This window comes from Pelecanus crispus, chromosome 12 (genome assembly GCF_030463565.1).
Source record: "Pelecanus crispus isolate bPelCri1 chromosome 12, bPelCri1.pri, whole genome shotgun sequence".
NCBI lineage: Eukaryota > Metazoa > Chordata > Aves > Pelecaniformes > Pelecanidae > Pelecanus > Pelecanus crispus.
In genome coordinates, this window is record NC_134654.1 from 4434753 (window position 1) to 4450757 (window position 16005).

The 16005-nt window shown below is 49.6% G+C and overlaps 1 protein-coding gene across 1 annotated transcript in view; it reads right to left on the minus strand.

Annotated features, from left to right (window-relative positions):
* The window catches only part of RPH3AL (rabphilin 3A like (without C2 domains)), a 31828-nt gene extending 21979 nt beyond the window's left edge, over positions 1-9849 (minus strand). The window contains exons 1-4 of the mRNA XM_075719687.1: positions 9773-9849; positions 8270-8413; positions 6153-6282; positions 2033-2119 (exon numbers count right to left, since the gene is read on the minus strand). Coding sequence (XP_075575802.1) covers positions 2033-2119; positions 6153-6282; positions 8270-8413; positions 9773-9849 — 438 coding nt within the window. The remainder of the gene's footprint in view (positions 1-2032; positions 2120-6152; positions 6283-8269; positions 8414-9772) is intronic.
* Between the last annotated feature and the right edge of the window lie 6156 nt (positions 9850-16005).

The following is a 16005-nucleotide window of genomic DNA, read 5'->3' on the forward strand; positions in this document are numbered from 1 at the left end:
GACAGAAACAAGAATATCTGGTCCCAAAGAGCAGACATCCACCTGCACTCATTGATAGCAAATATAACCTTCAGCAAAGCGCATGACCAAAGGGGTTTGGTCCAAAGCAGATGGCCATACAAGACAGATCCAGATCACAGAAACAGATGGTAACAAGGAACTGGTTGTGAACACAAGTCTTTAAAAGAAACCTGGTAATTTAGTGCATGCCCTGTAATATCAAGACGCCTGAACCAGCTTCAGGGACTGCACTAGTACCAGCCAAACAGCCTGAGGCCTAAGAGTCTTATCTCTTCCTTGCACAGACTCTTAGGGAAGACCTGATCAAAGTCACTTTTCAGGCATTTATTCCGATATTGCCTCAACTTCCCTGCCCTGTCTGACACGCCTCAAGGCTTCTGCTAATTCTCAATGCTTCCCTGCCTTCCCCCAAAATAAAAGCAGAGCATGTGGGAAGACAGAGGGGATGTATGACTTGATGCCTGACTGCGTGTCCACACTGTGATCCTTCCAACCTTCTCTTAGTCAGGGCACCAGCACCACCACAAACAAGAAAGGAGACAGACCTGAACCGACCTTAAAGAGAATAAAAAAAAATAAAGATGAAGCTTAGGTTTGGGAGGTAGGATGAGGCTAATTTTTTTAGTTAGTCTAAGAGTTCCATCCATTTTGATTAGGGAAGCACTTCGGCCATATCTCAGGTTTCACGGAGAGAGTGAACTCTGAAGGTGACCGTACTCTCATACGCCGGTGGCACATAACACTGACTGGACAGGTTAATATTCTTCTCTGTCCAGTGACCACAGCTCCTCATTATTTTTATAATAAATAGGAAAAATAAACCAATTATATAGTGGGGGATGAGGAAAAAAAATACAGAAAGAACAGGAAAAAAAGAAGTAAAAGCCAATTTTAGTCCCATACCCATCTCCCTGCAGAACGCACAAAATATCTTGACCTGCCTCACTCTCCATTTTGGGACCTCCATGTGGAATTCAAAACATCTGGATGATTCAGTGCATCACATTATTAGCAATATCCAGGGAGCTGAAATGCTCTCTGCCTGCCCTACCCGTAACCACACTGCTACTCAAAAGTTAAAGGCCAGCAGCGTCCATGTCCCCCTCATCTTACCTGAACACGAACTTTGTGAGTGCTCCCACACAGACAATCCCCTCCTATGTAAAACCTAAGCAATGCTAAGTTTCCGCAACTGGTATAAAAAAATTTCAGCATCTCAAACACCTGCACAAATGCTCTCACTACACTTCAAAAAATGATTTAGCAGAGCACCCAGGTTTCACAGTTGGTTACAGTGGTCAGAAATAGCTGCACTGGATTGATGTTCAAGGACCACAAGCAAAAGCTCAAAATAAATTGATGGGAACAAGTGAAAATCCTTCTGTAATCACAGAACAGATTCTCTGACTGCACTTCACTCTAGAGCAGCGAGCCCTCATGTTGGTGGATGCTGGCTGGCAGACAAGAATTGAGGCAGGCCATTACTTTTTGCAGTGTAAAGTCAAGGATGAAGGATATAAAAATTTAGAGATCTACATTAGAAGTCTCACACACTGGCAAGTTATGGGATTTTGCAGGCAGGAAGGAAAACGGACTTAAAAGCTGCAATCCTAGTTATTTTTAGAGGGACAAATATTGCAGCTATGCCATAGATCTCTCCAGCTGTATTAAAGAACCAGCATTAGCCAAGTTTATTTGTCATAGAACTAGGAGGGAGAGTGCAGTAGCAAAAGGTAAGTCTCTTCATGACCATAGCTAGAAAAATTCCACAAAGCCATACAGGCTGCAGGGGCTGGTGTGGGTTTTTTCCCTCCACCCCCTCATAAGCCAAAGTTGTCACCATTGTGTGTATTCATCGAGACTGCCTGGCCTCCAGCCAAACCTCCCAAACCCCATCCCAAGCTTCCCTCCCAGTGCCCAAGCACAGGGAAGAGCTCACGCACACTCAGCACCAACTTGGGGCAGGTAGGTGTATGCTGCTGAGCCCCATCTCTCCACAGCTGCATTTTACCTCTCTCTGTTCACTGCAGATCTTGCACAACCAAAGAGGACGTTTCTGGGTTCCAAAGGTTTCTATTCCGCACTTGGTGCAAACTTTCTGAAACAAGGAGAGAGGAAAAAAAGGTAAAAAAAGGTGGTGTTAGCACCCCACAGCCATATAGCACCTTGGGAGAGAGAAGGTCGAGAAGCATCTGTCCCAACAGTTCTGTTTTCCTTTCCTTAAAAATCTAGATAGGGCACAATTTTCTTATTTATTGTGGAGAACCACTCATCACAGGAAGCTACTTCAGGTCTATATGGGCACGAGACAAAGGCAAATCTACAGCACAGTCCTTGACTGCAGGTTGACAAGAGAACTGGACAGGGTAAATCAAACTCCATCACCAATAGGCATATTTCTAGAGCAGTTTTTTTTTTTATTCTACTAAATCCTAAAACCCAAGCACTGTGGCATGGAAAGCAGCTGTAACCAAGTACAAAACAAGCACGAGTTTGTGCAAGACTGGAAATCCTCTCCTCCCTTCCCTCACATGGGAAACCCCATGGCTTCCCCTCCATTTCAGCAAGCACTCGGCAGCTATTGATTTGTGGCTGCTTAGGAAGCGGGCACGACCGTGTCTACACGCACATTTCCTGAGCAGAAAGCCTGCTAGCACCAGACGGCCTCTATTGCTGCACAAGGGAACTTTCATGTCTCCGCTGGCATTACAAGCCATTTACAACCTGAATCACCTAATATTATATAATGAAGCTGATGTGTATCAGGCTTGGCTTACAGCTTGAATGAGAAATTGGATGAATTCTTTGATCCTCACAGAGCAAAAGCCACTCACCAGAGCCCTCTTAAGAGCAAAACCTTGCTTAGAGACATGTGAATTTAATCTCCCCAGCTAAGGTTTTACATATCCCCCTAACCAGGCTGCTCCTCCTCTGAGCCAGGAGGTCTGTGTCCAGGGACGAAAGTCTCAGTGGCTCACTCGGCCCTCAGTGCCCACGCCTGGAGGAGGAGAGCGGCAGAACGATGGTACCCGAGGCAATGGCTTCATCGCATGAATAAACGCACCCAACTATTTTAGTCAGCACAGTGCAGAGGCAGGTCTGTCCCTGACTCAGGCTGCACAGAGAGTGGGAGGTGGTACCAGCAGCCCCACAGAGGTTGGTGCTCCTCTCCACCTCTCTGTTCCTGTCCTCGCCCTCATCCTCCCACAGAAATAAGGAACAACCTCTTGGGTCTGGTGCATCAACATGGTGCTACCCAAGCCAAAAGGGATTCCGGATGCAATTAACAGACACCACCTGAGCTACGCCAAATTCTCCCTCCCTCAAACAAAAATCTGAGGGATCAACTCAGTCTTAAATACCCTCAAAGATCCCAATCCCCAAGTGTATAGCACATTCAAACACTCCCTCTAGTGGAAGTTTCCAAGTGATTTTATTCCTAGCCATAAATTTTGGAAGTTCCAACATAAAACAGGGCTTTCCTCCTCCCCTTCTCTGCAGACTAGCTGGAAAATTCAGCACCCCTCACAACCCCTCAGAAGACGACATAAAAATCAAGAACATTAAACGCAGCCCCATTTCTCATTAAATACAAGATAAAGTACTTTCTTCTCCTACTTATACTTCACCTTTTATACACGATACTGATACCCTCTGCGTGGTAAATGGCACATTATGCTTTGTCTAACCACTGCTATTGTTAACACATCTGCATTTGCATACATCTTTGTCTTGCCATGATGCATTATTTCTAAGATAATAAAAACATTAAAAATATTCTTCATAAAACAGAAAGTGGCACTTAGAAAATCCACCAGGCTACAAGAAATACAGAACCTTGATTCAGCAGAAGGGACCTGCTGAAGGTAAGTTCGTTGCTATGTTTCAGATGCATCATTACAACAATTCCTGTTACTGAATTAAACGGGTTGCAATGAGATGGCAACAGAGCAACGCTAGCAAGAAAAATATGAAATTTAAAAATCCATAATTCCCTGCCAAGTCATTGCTTATTGCATACAACACTGCACGACTGATGGATATCCCTGGAGGAGAGGGAACAAGCTTAAAGTAACAGTCCACTCTGTTGACAGGGTTGACTGTTCCCTGAGTTCACAAGATTAAAAAGCAGTAAGGGGAGAAGCCCAGGGCACCCAGTCAGCATTGCCCCGAGCTTGCACACAGCTGAAAAGTGCAGCCAAGCTGAAGACAGATGCAGAAGGCACACTGGAAAAGTAGGGTCTCAATTTACATCAACCTGGATACAAATCCTCCTGAACTGCCCAAAAGACTCCAGACAAAAAGGGAATAGCCACAGAAAAACCCATCCCTTCTCCGGGGTTTTCTGGTCAGAGCCCTCCCAAAGCCTCAGACTCACGCAGCCTCACTAGCTGGAGGGGTTACTACCTGCAACTGCAAATGGATAGGGCAGGGAAGCGTCTGTGCCAGCTTTTGCCTCCTCATTAGCGTACAAGGCTCACAGGAAAGAGGTTAGAAAGTGCTGTGGCAACGTGACCTAGCTGGCTTCGGACAAGATGAGAGCAATCGTCAAGGGAAGGAGGCAAGAATACAGCACATCCTGTTATTCCGCGTGCTTGAAATTCAGGAACAGCTAGCGCTCTCCTGTCGGCCATCCAGCCCTTTATTCTCTGCAGACACATGTGCACAGAGCCCATGCTCCTCTCCCAGACAGCTGCCCTGTAGCTCCTGTTTAAACCAGACCTTTCACTCCCCAGCACCTTACTGCTGCTTCCTTCCCCACCCCTTCCTAAAAAGCTACTTTATCCCTGGCTTAGGACCCAGGGGTTCAAAGATTTGAGGTTACTTTCCCAGTCACTGCTTTACAAGCAATAACCTGCATAACCTCTCCGCCTCAGTCAAGCTACTTCTGCAAATTGAATCCAGTGGAGAAACTCACTCGACAGCAGCAGCAGCACAGCCGACAGCAGCTCCCTGCCCAGCGAGCATGTACGGAGGGATGCTGGGACCTTGGTTCTGACTGCAAGGGGCACCCACCTCCCTTCCCTCTCTTACAAGAGCTCCAAGCCCAGCAGTGCTGTAGCCAACCGTGGACCAGTGCAGGCCCAGCCCGGCAGCCTGCTCTGCATGAGAACTGCATCTCACAAATCCAGACTGCCAGCACAAAAGGCTCTCCATTGTGGCCTGCCCAGCTGCTTAACCACAGAGGTGCCAACATGCACCACTCCACAGTAAAGGAGCAGGTTTTACTACATGCTGTCCTGTGGGCTCCACGGGACAGGGTGGGTGACATGGGCAAACGTCTCCTTGGCTCCAGGACTGACCAGGGACAGAGTCAGCACAGGCTGCTCCCTTCCACCCTACCACCAGCAAGCCAGAAACACTCCTGCACCCAGCAGGTACCCTCACCTCTCCCCAGGCAACACACTGAGGCAAAGCCACTTACAGAGGTATCTCCCCAGGGAAAGATGGGCTTCAAATGCAGGAAAAACAGCCTCCCAGCAGAGGGAGGAGAAAGTGGTTGCCTTGGAGATCATCATCTCAACAGCAATGCAGATTAACCCCTTGGCTGTAGAGTCTAGACAAGAAACAATCGTCCCCCAGGGCACTGGTAGAACTGCAGTCTCCCTGCAAACTGATGCTGCCTTTCAAACAGCACCCGTGCAGTCCTGCCAACAACATACGCAAACACGGGCAGTCATCGACGCGCAGGCTAATTTATGTATCAGGGTTGGAAACCTTACGCTGGCCTGGAACTTGAAGATGGACTGGATTCCTCTGAAGAGACACATTACTGGAAGGTCTAAGGGCAGACCTTGCAGTAATAGCAGTAAAGCACACAGACCCTTTTATGAGTTGCCTCTGATGGCCATACCTTCCTGCCCCTTCTCCCACTCTGCCAACTCCAGAGTGGGAGGTGCAGAGGGGGCTGATGCACCCCATCTCAGCACGAAGTGCAGTTTAGGCACTTCAGGATCCTGAAGAATAAGATAACCAGGGTGCAAGAGAAAACCTGATGGTCTGACCGCACCGACCTAGCCAAGTGGGGCTAAGTTAACTCTGCAGAGCTATCTAGCTTCCGAGAGGCCTAGTGGCCTTTTCTAGACAGATCTGGTACCAGGAACAGGCAGAACCTGTGTGACCAAACCCACCTTTTTGCAATCCTGACAAAAGACTGACGTGCTGCCCAGCAGCCCGAGCAGCTCACCGCAGAGCAGACACTGGGAGAGGCCGTTGCCCATCGCATTCTTCCTCATGTTCTCCAGCCGCTCCACCAGACGCCTGCGGGGAATGAGGCAGAGCAGGGGTCACAGCACTCACCTTGGAAATTGGGACATGGTACTGAGGCATGCCAAAAACCTGCAGACATGTGCTGCAGACTCAGCCTACATTTGCTGCTTCTGTGCAGTTCTGGGCCCCTTGCTGGGACCATATGTACTTTCGCTTCAGTCTCTGCACTCAGTATTTCCCATCAGGTGGCTCTTGGATGATACAAACCTCTGTAAACCCATCTACTGATGCTCAGCAAGCCCAGAATAATCAAAACTGCAGCTACCACTGACAGGTCTGACTCAGCTAGCGAGTGCAGCACAGACAGTTCACAAGAGGGGCCTGGTCCTTTTAGGAGCTCAGTGTCAGAGGCCCCACAGTCTCAGCACAATGATTTCCTGCCTGTAGAGCAGGAAAAGCATTTAATGCTCAGATCAGGACAAGTCAGACAGCACCGGGAAAGGGCAGAGGAGTTAGACCTACCAAGCCCTGCTCCATTCTTACATACGCTCCCTGAAAGCAGCAGTGTGGGCATATCACTTGCTCACATCCCATTCGAACCAGCAAAGCCAGACTGAAGCCATCAGACCAAAATGAGCCCGGCTGCAGTACAGGAATGCCAGTAACTGCTCCCTGCTTCATTCGACAGACTGCTTGGAAGACAGGAAGCACATATGTACACACAATGTCCGTAGCAGCAGGACTATGAAAGGGAAGGAAGGCAGGATAAGCAATTAGGATGCAGGATGTAGAGAGCATGCAGAGCAAGGCTGCTGTCACGAGATCACCACTTGGCAATTCTCAGGCATCCATTTGTAGATGGGGACAATAACAGCCAGGCCATTTATCAGAGGCAGTGACCAGCCACAGCCACGCGCATGCATGCGGCCCAGGGAGGAACTGCAATCCTGCTGTCCATGCACCCCCATTCTCATTAGCGCTAATGTCCCATCAACCAAGTCCCGCACTGAGAGGAAGGCAAGGTCTGTTTGAAAGAGGTACTGCCTATGGTGATGAGGTCAGAGCACACATTCAGGCTGAACCATCATTACTGGATTTATGATCCTTGACTTCAGCACAAGAGAACTCCCAGGAGTTAACAAAGGCATTTCAGAGAATGCTTCTGCTTTCTGCAAGCTACACCAACAACTGCACAGGAACGATCGGCCCCTCAGGATCGCTGGCTGCTTCTGGGGCTGCTCCCATATATCACACAAACATCACTGTCAGTTCTCGTTAGCACTCACTAACATGCACAGCACAGGGACAGAGCGAAGCACAGGGACAGGAGCCTGGGCCTGCTGGACACGGGCTGGGAGTCACTGGGGTGTCCTGTCTCGCGAGCACGAAACACCGGTGGGAAATGCTGCAGGACTGCTGAAGTCCCCAGCTTTAAAGGCAGTCAGCGTAGGATGTCCACAGACACAGCTGAGGCCAGACCTCCAGCAGGAGCGAAAGCAAATGGAAATCTGCAGCAGCAAAAGGATGCCCATAAATTAAATAACTCAAGCGAGCAAACCCCTTCCAGAGGGCTCAGCCACCTAGAACATAAACTCATTCACTGCTCCAGGCAAAATCCCAGGGGCTGCTGCAGACAAGGGAAAACCTAACTGTGCTGCCAGCAGCAGTTTCTGAACCATGCCATCCACCAGCAGTGGGTGCAGCTGCACAGCTCGGCATCTTCCCCAGCCTCACCCAGAGGCACTGGGGCAGCTGCCTTAGCGCAGGCCGCCTTTGCCAGGGACTCTGTCAGTAGCTGCAACCACAGCAAGCCCCAAGGCTCAACGAAGGCACAGGAAAGGCTTGAGACATGGGGAGAAGGAAAACATCACATCCTTCCCAATGTTCACCACCTCCAAACGAGCAACATGGGAGGGGAAAATAAGGGACCTAAGGGGTGCTCTGACTGATGGAGGCTGAGCTCAGGCAGTCAGGAGAGCCACGCTGTCTGCACTGACCTTTCCTTCTGAGGGAAGGGGACAAATGAACGTGACTGTACCCAATGCGCTGCTGCTCGATGATGTCCAATTTCTCCGCCTTACGGATGACTTCCAGAATGACCTCAAGTTCCTGCGGGCTCAGAGCCTGCATCTTCCTCTGCTTCTCAGTCTGAAACGTGTGCACCGACCAGCCCGTCTGGAGCCTGTAGGAGGGGGTGGAGGGAAGAATTAAGCTGCGAAAGCACAAAACCCCTGACCTGCCCCACAGGCCAAACCTGCCAGGCACACAGAGCCTGCGTCAGCCTTCCATCAGACAAGTCTGTTCCCTGGCTAATGCCCAAAGCGGGAGTCTCTTCTCACTGACCAGATCACGACGTCACTCCTCTAGCAGCACCGAGCACTGCGCTGCCTCTCCCTGCCCTCTCATTTCCCTTTCTGCTCCAGTTTGTATTTTACCACTCCATGTCCTCACTCCTGTTTGACTCCGCCCATAAAGAAAACCAGCACACCTAGGGCTGGCTATGGGGGTACCCTTGCAGAGGTGGGTACCGATGCCAAACACCACAAATGCCAACAGCAGACTCCAGAACGCAGGGATTACCTGTGCCCTCCTCCCTCCAGATCACACATTTCTAAGGTCCTCAGTTCAAACACACAAATCACCAGGCTCGCCTGGAAATATAAATTTGGCAACTTCCTCCCTTGGTCTAACCCAGGCCTGCACAAGGACTTTAGCAAGCCACTTCCCTCCCTGCCTCACATACAGCAGCTGAGATTTCTCCTTAGCTCACTTGGGGACAGGTGGGAGCTTTCACAGCTCAATTAATTACCATTCAGTAGCAGTTTAGAGGTCACTGGATAAAGTCAGGGCTGCTGGCAGAATGCAGGGCACTATCAGACACAGCTGTCTTAATGAGGCTTTCGGGTGAAGGCTGGAGAAGCAGCAGTGGCATGCACAGTTCACACTCAGGCAGTCCCCTCAGACACGGGGTCACCTCCTGTTCTCTAACACTCTGCAGCAGGCTGACCCCAGAGGTTCAGACAAGAGTGGCAGTGGCATGGTACTGGCTGCCAGAGAAGGAAAGCATCCAAGAAACAAATGCAATTCTGGTGCTTGACTCATCTCCATCCCTTTTGTCTTTAGGTTATGCAGTAATTTAACTTCAGGGGAAAATGAGATCAAATGACAAGTTCCTAAAACAAGAGAGCACTGGCAGCTGGGGGATGCTATCAATTATATTTAGGGTGCTGCAGAGATACGAGCCTGCCTCCAAGCCCTTTCTTTCACCCAGGGGAGGGCTGGTGGGACGGACTCCCACCACACACCAGCCGTGCTGCAAACTCCACTGCAGGCAGGCAGCAGCCAAGCACCGAGGCCCAGGTTAGCAGGCTCCTGTCCCAGCCAAGCAGCACGCTTCTGGGGCACACAGGGGTCTGCGTGACCGGCAAACTCCTGCCTCCCAACCAGGCTGTGGATGAGGCCAGTGCTCCACACAGATACCGGGAAACCATTCAGTCCGGAGCGGAGGCTGGAAGGAGAAGAGGGAGCGGTGAGGACTCACTTGGCACGTAGTGCCAGCTGCCGGTCATTGGGGCACACCCACTGGCCTGTCCCACTGCCAAAAATCGTGTCGGCCATGGCACCAGGCTGGGCAGGAGAGGCAGGGATCCCACCTGTGAGAAGCAAACACCAGCACTGAGCAGAGCTGCCACCCCACCCTCAAGAAAGCACAGGGCAGTGCCTGGCACAGCCTTATTAACCGTGCCAAAGGGCCGCTCTTCTGGCAAGCAAAACAGAGGTGATCTGCTGGCGTCACACGCAGTGGAAGTAGACAGACTGTCACCCACAGACAGCAATAAAAACATACCATCATCCTCATAAAATATAAGCCAATAAATACCTTGAAATATCTTGAAGACAAGGCTGGAAGTTTAGATTTGATGGTACTCTGAAAAAAAGCCAGAGACTCTTTGTCAGTTGTGATTTTTCATTTCAAACTAGACAAAAGCGTTGTTTGTAAGAATAATCTCTGCCCCGCCACCTCTAGAGCCCCAATGCTGCAGTACTGACAGAGAAAGCCACTCTAAAGGACACAAAGAAGCTACAGTGCTTTTTTTTTTTTACCTCTTAATGGGGTAACAAACAAAAACCCACACGACAATCAGCATGAATAGTGGCAAGTCATTTCGTTCATTAAAACTGCCTCCATAATAGCCTGATATTTATAACTACAGCCTACAATAGCAGCTTGTTTGCATTCTCTGATGTTTAAGACAGCACCTCTTGCAGCAGATCTCCCACTGCGGCTCCTGTAACCAGCATGGTCACACCAGCGGTTCCTTGTGTTCAATGACAATTCCGCTGTGAACGGATCAGGAAAGGCAGCAAGAGCCAACTTCCACGCACTCATGGGAGAAACACATCCCCAAAAGGGACTTTGCAGCTAAGCAGTTCTGAGTCCTACCAGCAGCTCAGATGAACGGGAAGCACCAAGGGACAGACAAAGCCAAAAGATTTCCATGGAGGCGAAACTAGTCTTGCAGTACCGAGCTTTTCTCCAGCTGGATTTGCTCTCCAGCAGAGCAAGCGTCCCACAAGACCTGATGCATAAATTTCCAGGTATTAATACTTACCTTCCCCAGAACAGACACTTGCCAGCTTTGAAACCATACCTGCTGGGCAGAGATAACATGGTTAATGCTGTTTGGCAAACACAAATCAGATACTATAGCAGGCAAGGCATATCACCTGCCAACTGTGCAGTAGTTCCCAGGAAAAGACATGTTCCAGCCTCAATCCACAGCACACTTACCCCAGCAGTGCCCGTAGTTCAGTGCGCTGCACCTCCGCTTGCTATCTACTGCTGACACAGAACTTTCTGCCTCTGTGCCAGGCACACAAGGCATCACAGGCTGCACGGCCTTGGCCCTCTCACACAGGCAGGCACATAGCTTGCGCGGATCAATCTCTCTCTCCCTACGCTGAGCTCACATGTGCCACACACACCACGCTCACCCCCCGCCACAGAAACACTAACCCGTGTTACAGAACTGACAGCTATCTCCTGCCAAACCCCACGTCAGCCTTGAGAGCCAAAATGGTCACGAACAATGCACCAGTTCCCTCCTCTCTGACCATCCAATTTCTGGAGAGAGTCTGAAAACTCAGCACTTACAACAGGCAGGAGAGAAGAGGAGGAATTCCACACGAAGCACAGATTTCTTTCAGTGCAAGGGGACAGATGTATAAAAAGGGTGAAGGCTCTAACAATCCAGCATAATGCTCAGCAGAACAGTCCGACCGTACAGCAAAGTGAGGCATGGAGGAGATGGGAGGCTGCAGGAAAGGTTTGGCAGAGAAAGAGGGTTGAGACAGCAAGGACAGACAGAAGTGTCGCATGCAATTTTTTAAACCTTTACTACATTACTTAAGGTGATCACTTTTGAAAGGGATCATCCCTAGAAGAAATCCTTGAACCCTGGCATCTTCAATTTACCAACTACTTTCCCTGCTCTGCTCAGTGCCACGCACACTGTGGGTTTGCGTTTCCATTTTGTCCCAGAACACCTCCTGCTCTTTTCATCTTCTTCATGATTTCAAGCAAGGAGAGAACGCAGTCCCCGCACACGTCCCACAGCAGCTCACACACAGGGGAGAAATCAAGCATTAACAGCGAAAGAATACGGAGGCTCCCGCCCCCAGGCCAGTGTTAAAAGCAGAGAGACGCTACAATTTCACACAGAACGACTGACCTGGGAATTTTCCAGATATTTTCCAAGCCTGTGATGTGTTGTTACAGGATTATATACACATGTACCCACACACACAAATGCATATATTAAATTACTCTTCAGATACACCACATACTCTTCCCTCCCACTCACGCACACCTGAAGAACAGCACAGCCCACACACTCAATGTCCACCGGCGAGGCTGAACGCACACAACCATCCCAACACGACCAGCGCTTGGCAGCTGTGGGATGTTTAGCACAAAAGCCAGAGCTGGAGATGAGCCCCACACCATGGTCAGGGCAGAGGAGTTTGCTTTTGCCAGCAGCTGTGCTTTCAGGGGGGAAAGCAGTGCTGAATACATCTGCCGCTCCTCTGCAGAGCTTTATCTGCTCTAACAGAGCTGAATGCGAGTCAGAATAGAGCACGAGCTAAGCATTTTTCTCAGGAGAGACCTAAACGCATTCTCCAGCCCCATACCATAGCGCACTTTGCTCAGCATGACTGAACAAAAACAAGCAACATCATGCTCTTTCGCCTCTTGTTACTCAGCATACGTTTTGTTCGCCACCATTCCCTGAGCAGCATCTACAAGGAGAGAAGGAAAACAAAACACAGCCCAGAGATCCATCGCATCCCAAGACAGTCTTCAGATAGATTATTCCCTAAAATATTTACAGGAGCATTTTCTTTTGGCAGCATTGGGTATCTGCTGCTCCCTCTGATGTAAACTGGCATTGCAGGTGGCTTTGCACCTTGGCCTCCAAAAAAAGCCCGGTGTGGTTTGACACAACTACCTTGTAGAAGGAAACAAGGACATGGGACTGCAGGCCACAGTCTGCTGGGGCAGAAAGAGGAGCACTAGCAGGACTGGAGGGAAAGGAATATCTTGCATGGCCACAGGAACGATGCCAGAGAAATGGTACCAGTATCTGGAAGGCGTGAAGCATCCTCCCTCTTATCTCTGTACAGGACAAGAAGTACAGTGGAATCAGCCTAATCAGAAACACTAAGATAGCAAAACCACACCAGCCAGGGGAGTCATTTCTACAGGCTGTGGTGAAACAGCCCTCTCTTGCAGCCAGCCTCTACTGTTGACCCAAAAATGCTCCAGTTAGCACCTACCTCACGCAGCCAGCCTCTCCCTGTTCTCTGCTCCTCTCAACAAGCAAACGAAGAGCAGAAGTAGACAGTCTCTAGCAGTGAGAGAGCAAATGAAATCCACAGCTTTTGGCCCTGCTGCAAGTACACTGGATACAGAACAAAGGGGAAGCACAAGTACCTAATGTAAAGAAAAAAAACTTCCCACTCCCAAGAGCCTGCTTTTTACTTGAATTAAGAATTAAAAGGGAGCTCTTATCAATACTCTATGACCTGCTTTAAAAACCCTCCACTTGTTTGTTCCTTTCCTATGATGGAGGAAGTCATGTGAAACAAAACCTCATTAAATCTGAGTTCAGCTGGCTGCCCTTGGCACAGCAGCTAAGGGGAGCACTGCAAGGAAGGAGTGCTGCCCCGCAGAGAGCCAACCCTCTGCACAGGGCCAGGAGCATTTCAGAGGATGCACAACTGAGCACATCTCTGCCTGCAGCGCTGTGGTAGCACTGCTTCTGCTGTCTCCATGATGAGACTTGCGCTCTGCAGCCAGAGAACGTGACTTTAGTCTGTGAGGGAAAAATCTTCAGGTGGGGTCTGAGTGAAGGGAACAGCAGCAGGGCCATGCTGCTGACTTGGACCCACATCCCTGCGGAGCGACCACGAGAGAGCAAAGCCAGCGGGATCTTTCCCACCGGACAGTTCCCATTTCTTGGCCTGGAGGGTGAAGGTGGGCTGCAGGCGGCTGTGGGGCAGCACGTCCCCCAGGCACAGGCTGGGGAGAGGCGAGTGCCCTTCCACGCCACCCCACCAAGCCACACAGCCATGGATCCTGCAGGAAGCTCACCTTCCCAAAGCAGCAGCAGAACAGTAGTGGGAGGTGTTTCTGCACGTACTCCTGATCTGCCTTCCAATAACCAACATGTTCGGTACCAACTACAAATGGTAGCCGCAATGGGAGAAAGTTGCTGCATGGGCACGTGCCAGAACTACCCTGGCTGATGGCAGTATGCAGACACAGCCCTCTGACGTGACACTCTTCAAAGAATTTCAGGCTCTTCTGTGAAAGAAGGCCAGTTTTCTCAGCAGAATAGCAACATGAACACCACGTACCTTTACCTTAACAACAGACCAGAGTTGTAGCAGGTCATGCCAAAGATCCAGTGAGCACAGTACCTGCTATCTGACCAGCTCCAAGAGCAGATGCTTAAAGAATAGTATAAGAACAGAGCACAACACAGCAATACTTTTCCAGAATACCCTCCCAGCCTCCAGAGATTCCTCGATCATGCACTCCCTGAGCCAGGCTGTAGCTCTGTATTTAACAGCCTTAACACTTTTCTGTCCCAAATGTATCAGCTTGCTTTTTCAGCTCATGTACGCTTTTAGCATCATCTCACTACACCAAGTCCCTTCCCCACTCCTCCACCTGAAACACATTTTGACTTTACCTTGACTACATCAAAGTTAAAACTGAAGGTTCTTGTTAGAAAACACCTCCTCATGGCAGCGAAAGCACAGCCTGCATGAGCCCTCCTGCAGCTGGGCTGATTACAGGTGCCCAGGCAGCATGAATTCCTCGCAGCCCTGCAAATACAAAAACATCCTATACAGGCCCATAAGGAGCTCTCCAGTCAGCTTTCATTTGCCTGGTTATTTCAGCTAAGCAGCTCGTGTCTATATTAATTTATTTTTATAGGAAATGAATTGGGCAATTTTTTTTTTTTTTTAAATACTTCATTTAAAAAATAAAAATTAAACAGTTGGCCAGAGATGAGATCCCAATTCCCAAGCTGAGCTGTGCCGGTGTAATTAACTTGCCGGCTTTGAGGGCATCGCCTCCCCCGGGACTCCCAGCTTGCACCAGGTACTGTGCTGGCCAGTTTTTCCTTTTAGCTGCTGCTCCCTCAAAGAGGCAGTGTAATTACTCTCTGCTCCAAGCACCAGACCCCATTATCCCTAGGAAACCTTAGCAACTAAGTGAGTGTTTGCTCTTGTTGCTATGACAGAGGATAAATGACTAGCGGAGATAGATAAGGTTAACCCAGCCTCTGCCTCCCACCCACCGCTGGCCAGTCCCTTTTCCTCCCGGACACCAGTCACACATCAGGGAGACAAATACAAGCAGGCAGGGAAAGGCTATTTAGTCCAGACACAAGTCTTTCCCTCATGTTTTAAGGATCCTAGTGCCACAGTTGTATTTCAAAGCACATGACTGTTTAAAAGTGACAGAATAACCCTCGTGGCTGTAGAAGCATGGCAGAAGACACACACTTGACTTTCAAGGTACGGCCAAGTCTCAGAGCCAGAGAAGGGGAGTAATTGAGCCTGTATGAGTGCTGGCCTGAATCAGGGCTTTAGAGAAGTTCTTCTCACACACAAACCACTTTAAACTGCCCCTTCATACCTACATCTAGCAGTTTCTCAGCCCTTCCAGTAACATAAGCATTGACATTTTGTAGGGACTAAGCAGGGAGGAAGAACAAGCACAGCGGAGCCAAGCAATCCTCAACACCTTCCTGCTGCCCGCTCTCAGGAAGTGAGCGCGCTGGGCTGGCGCACAGGGGCACGGCTGAAAAACAGCCTTTTGCAGTTTCTTACTGCGATAAATCACCACTGTTAGCGCAACCCCTCAGCGGCAGATGGAGAGCCAAGCGACACAAGGAATCCCGCATGATCAGATTTGACTCGCAGCTCTGCGGCTTGGGCCAACAGAGACAAGGAAAACACAATGTCCAAATAAAACCTTGGCAAGCTTTGGGACAAAAACTTAAGAACCCAATCAGACAGACTTTCTACCTGTCTGTCCCACCATGAAGGCTCAATCTAAGCAGTACCAGAACCAGCGAAACAGGGAAGACCTCACTCAGAGCTGTGTATTCAATTTTGGTTGGCCCAGCTCAAGGTAAACACATATCAGCGTCAGCACATGGAAAGGGAGAGAAGCATCGTTATCATGCAAAGCCA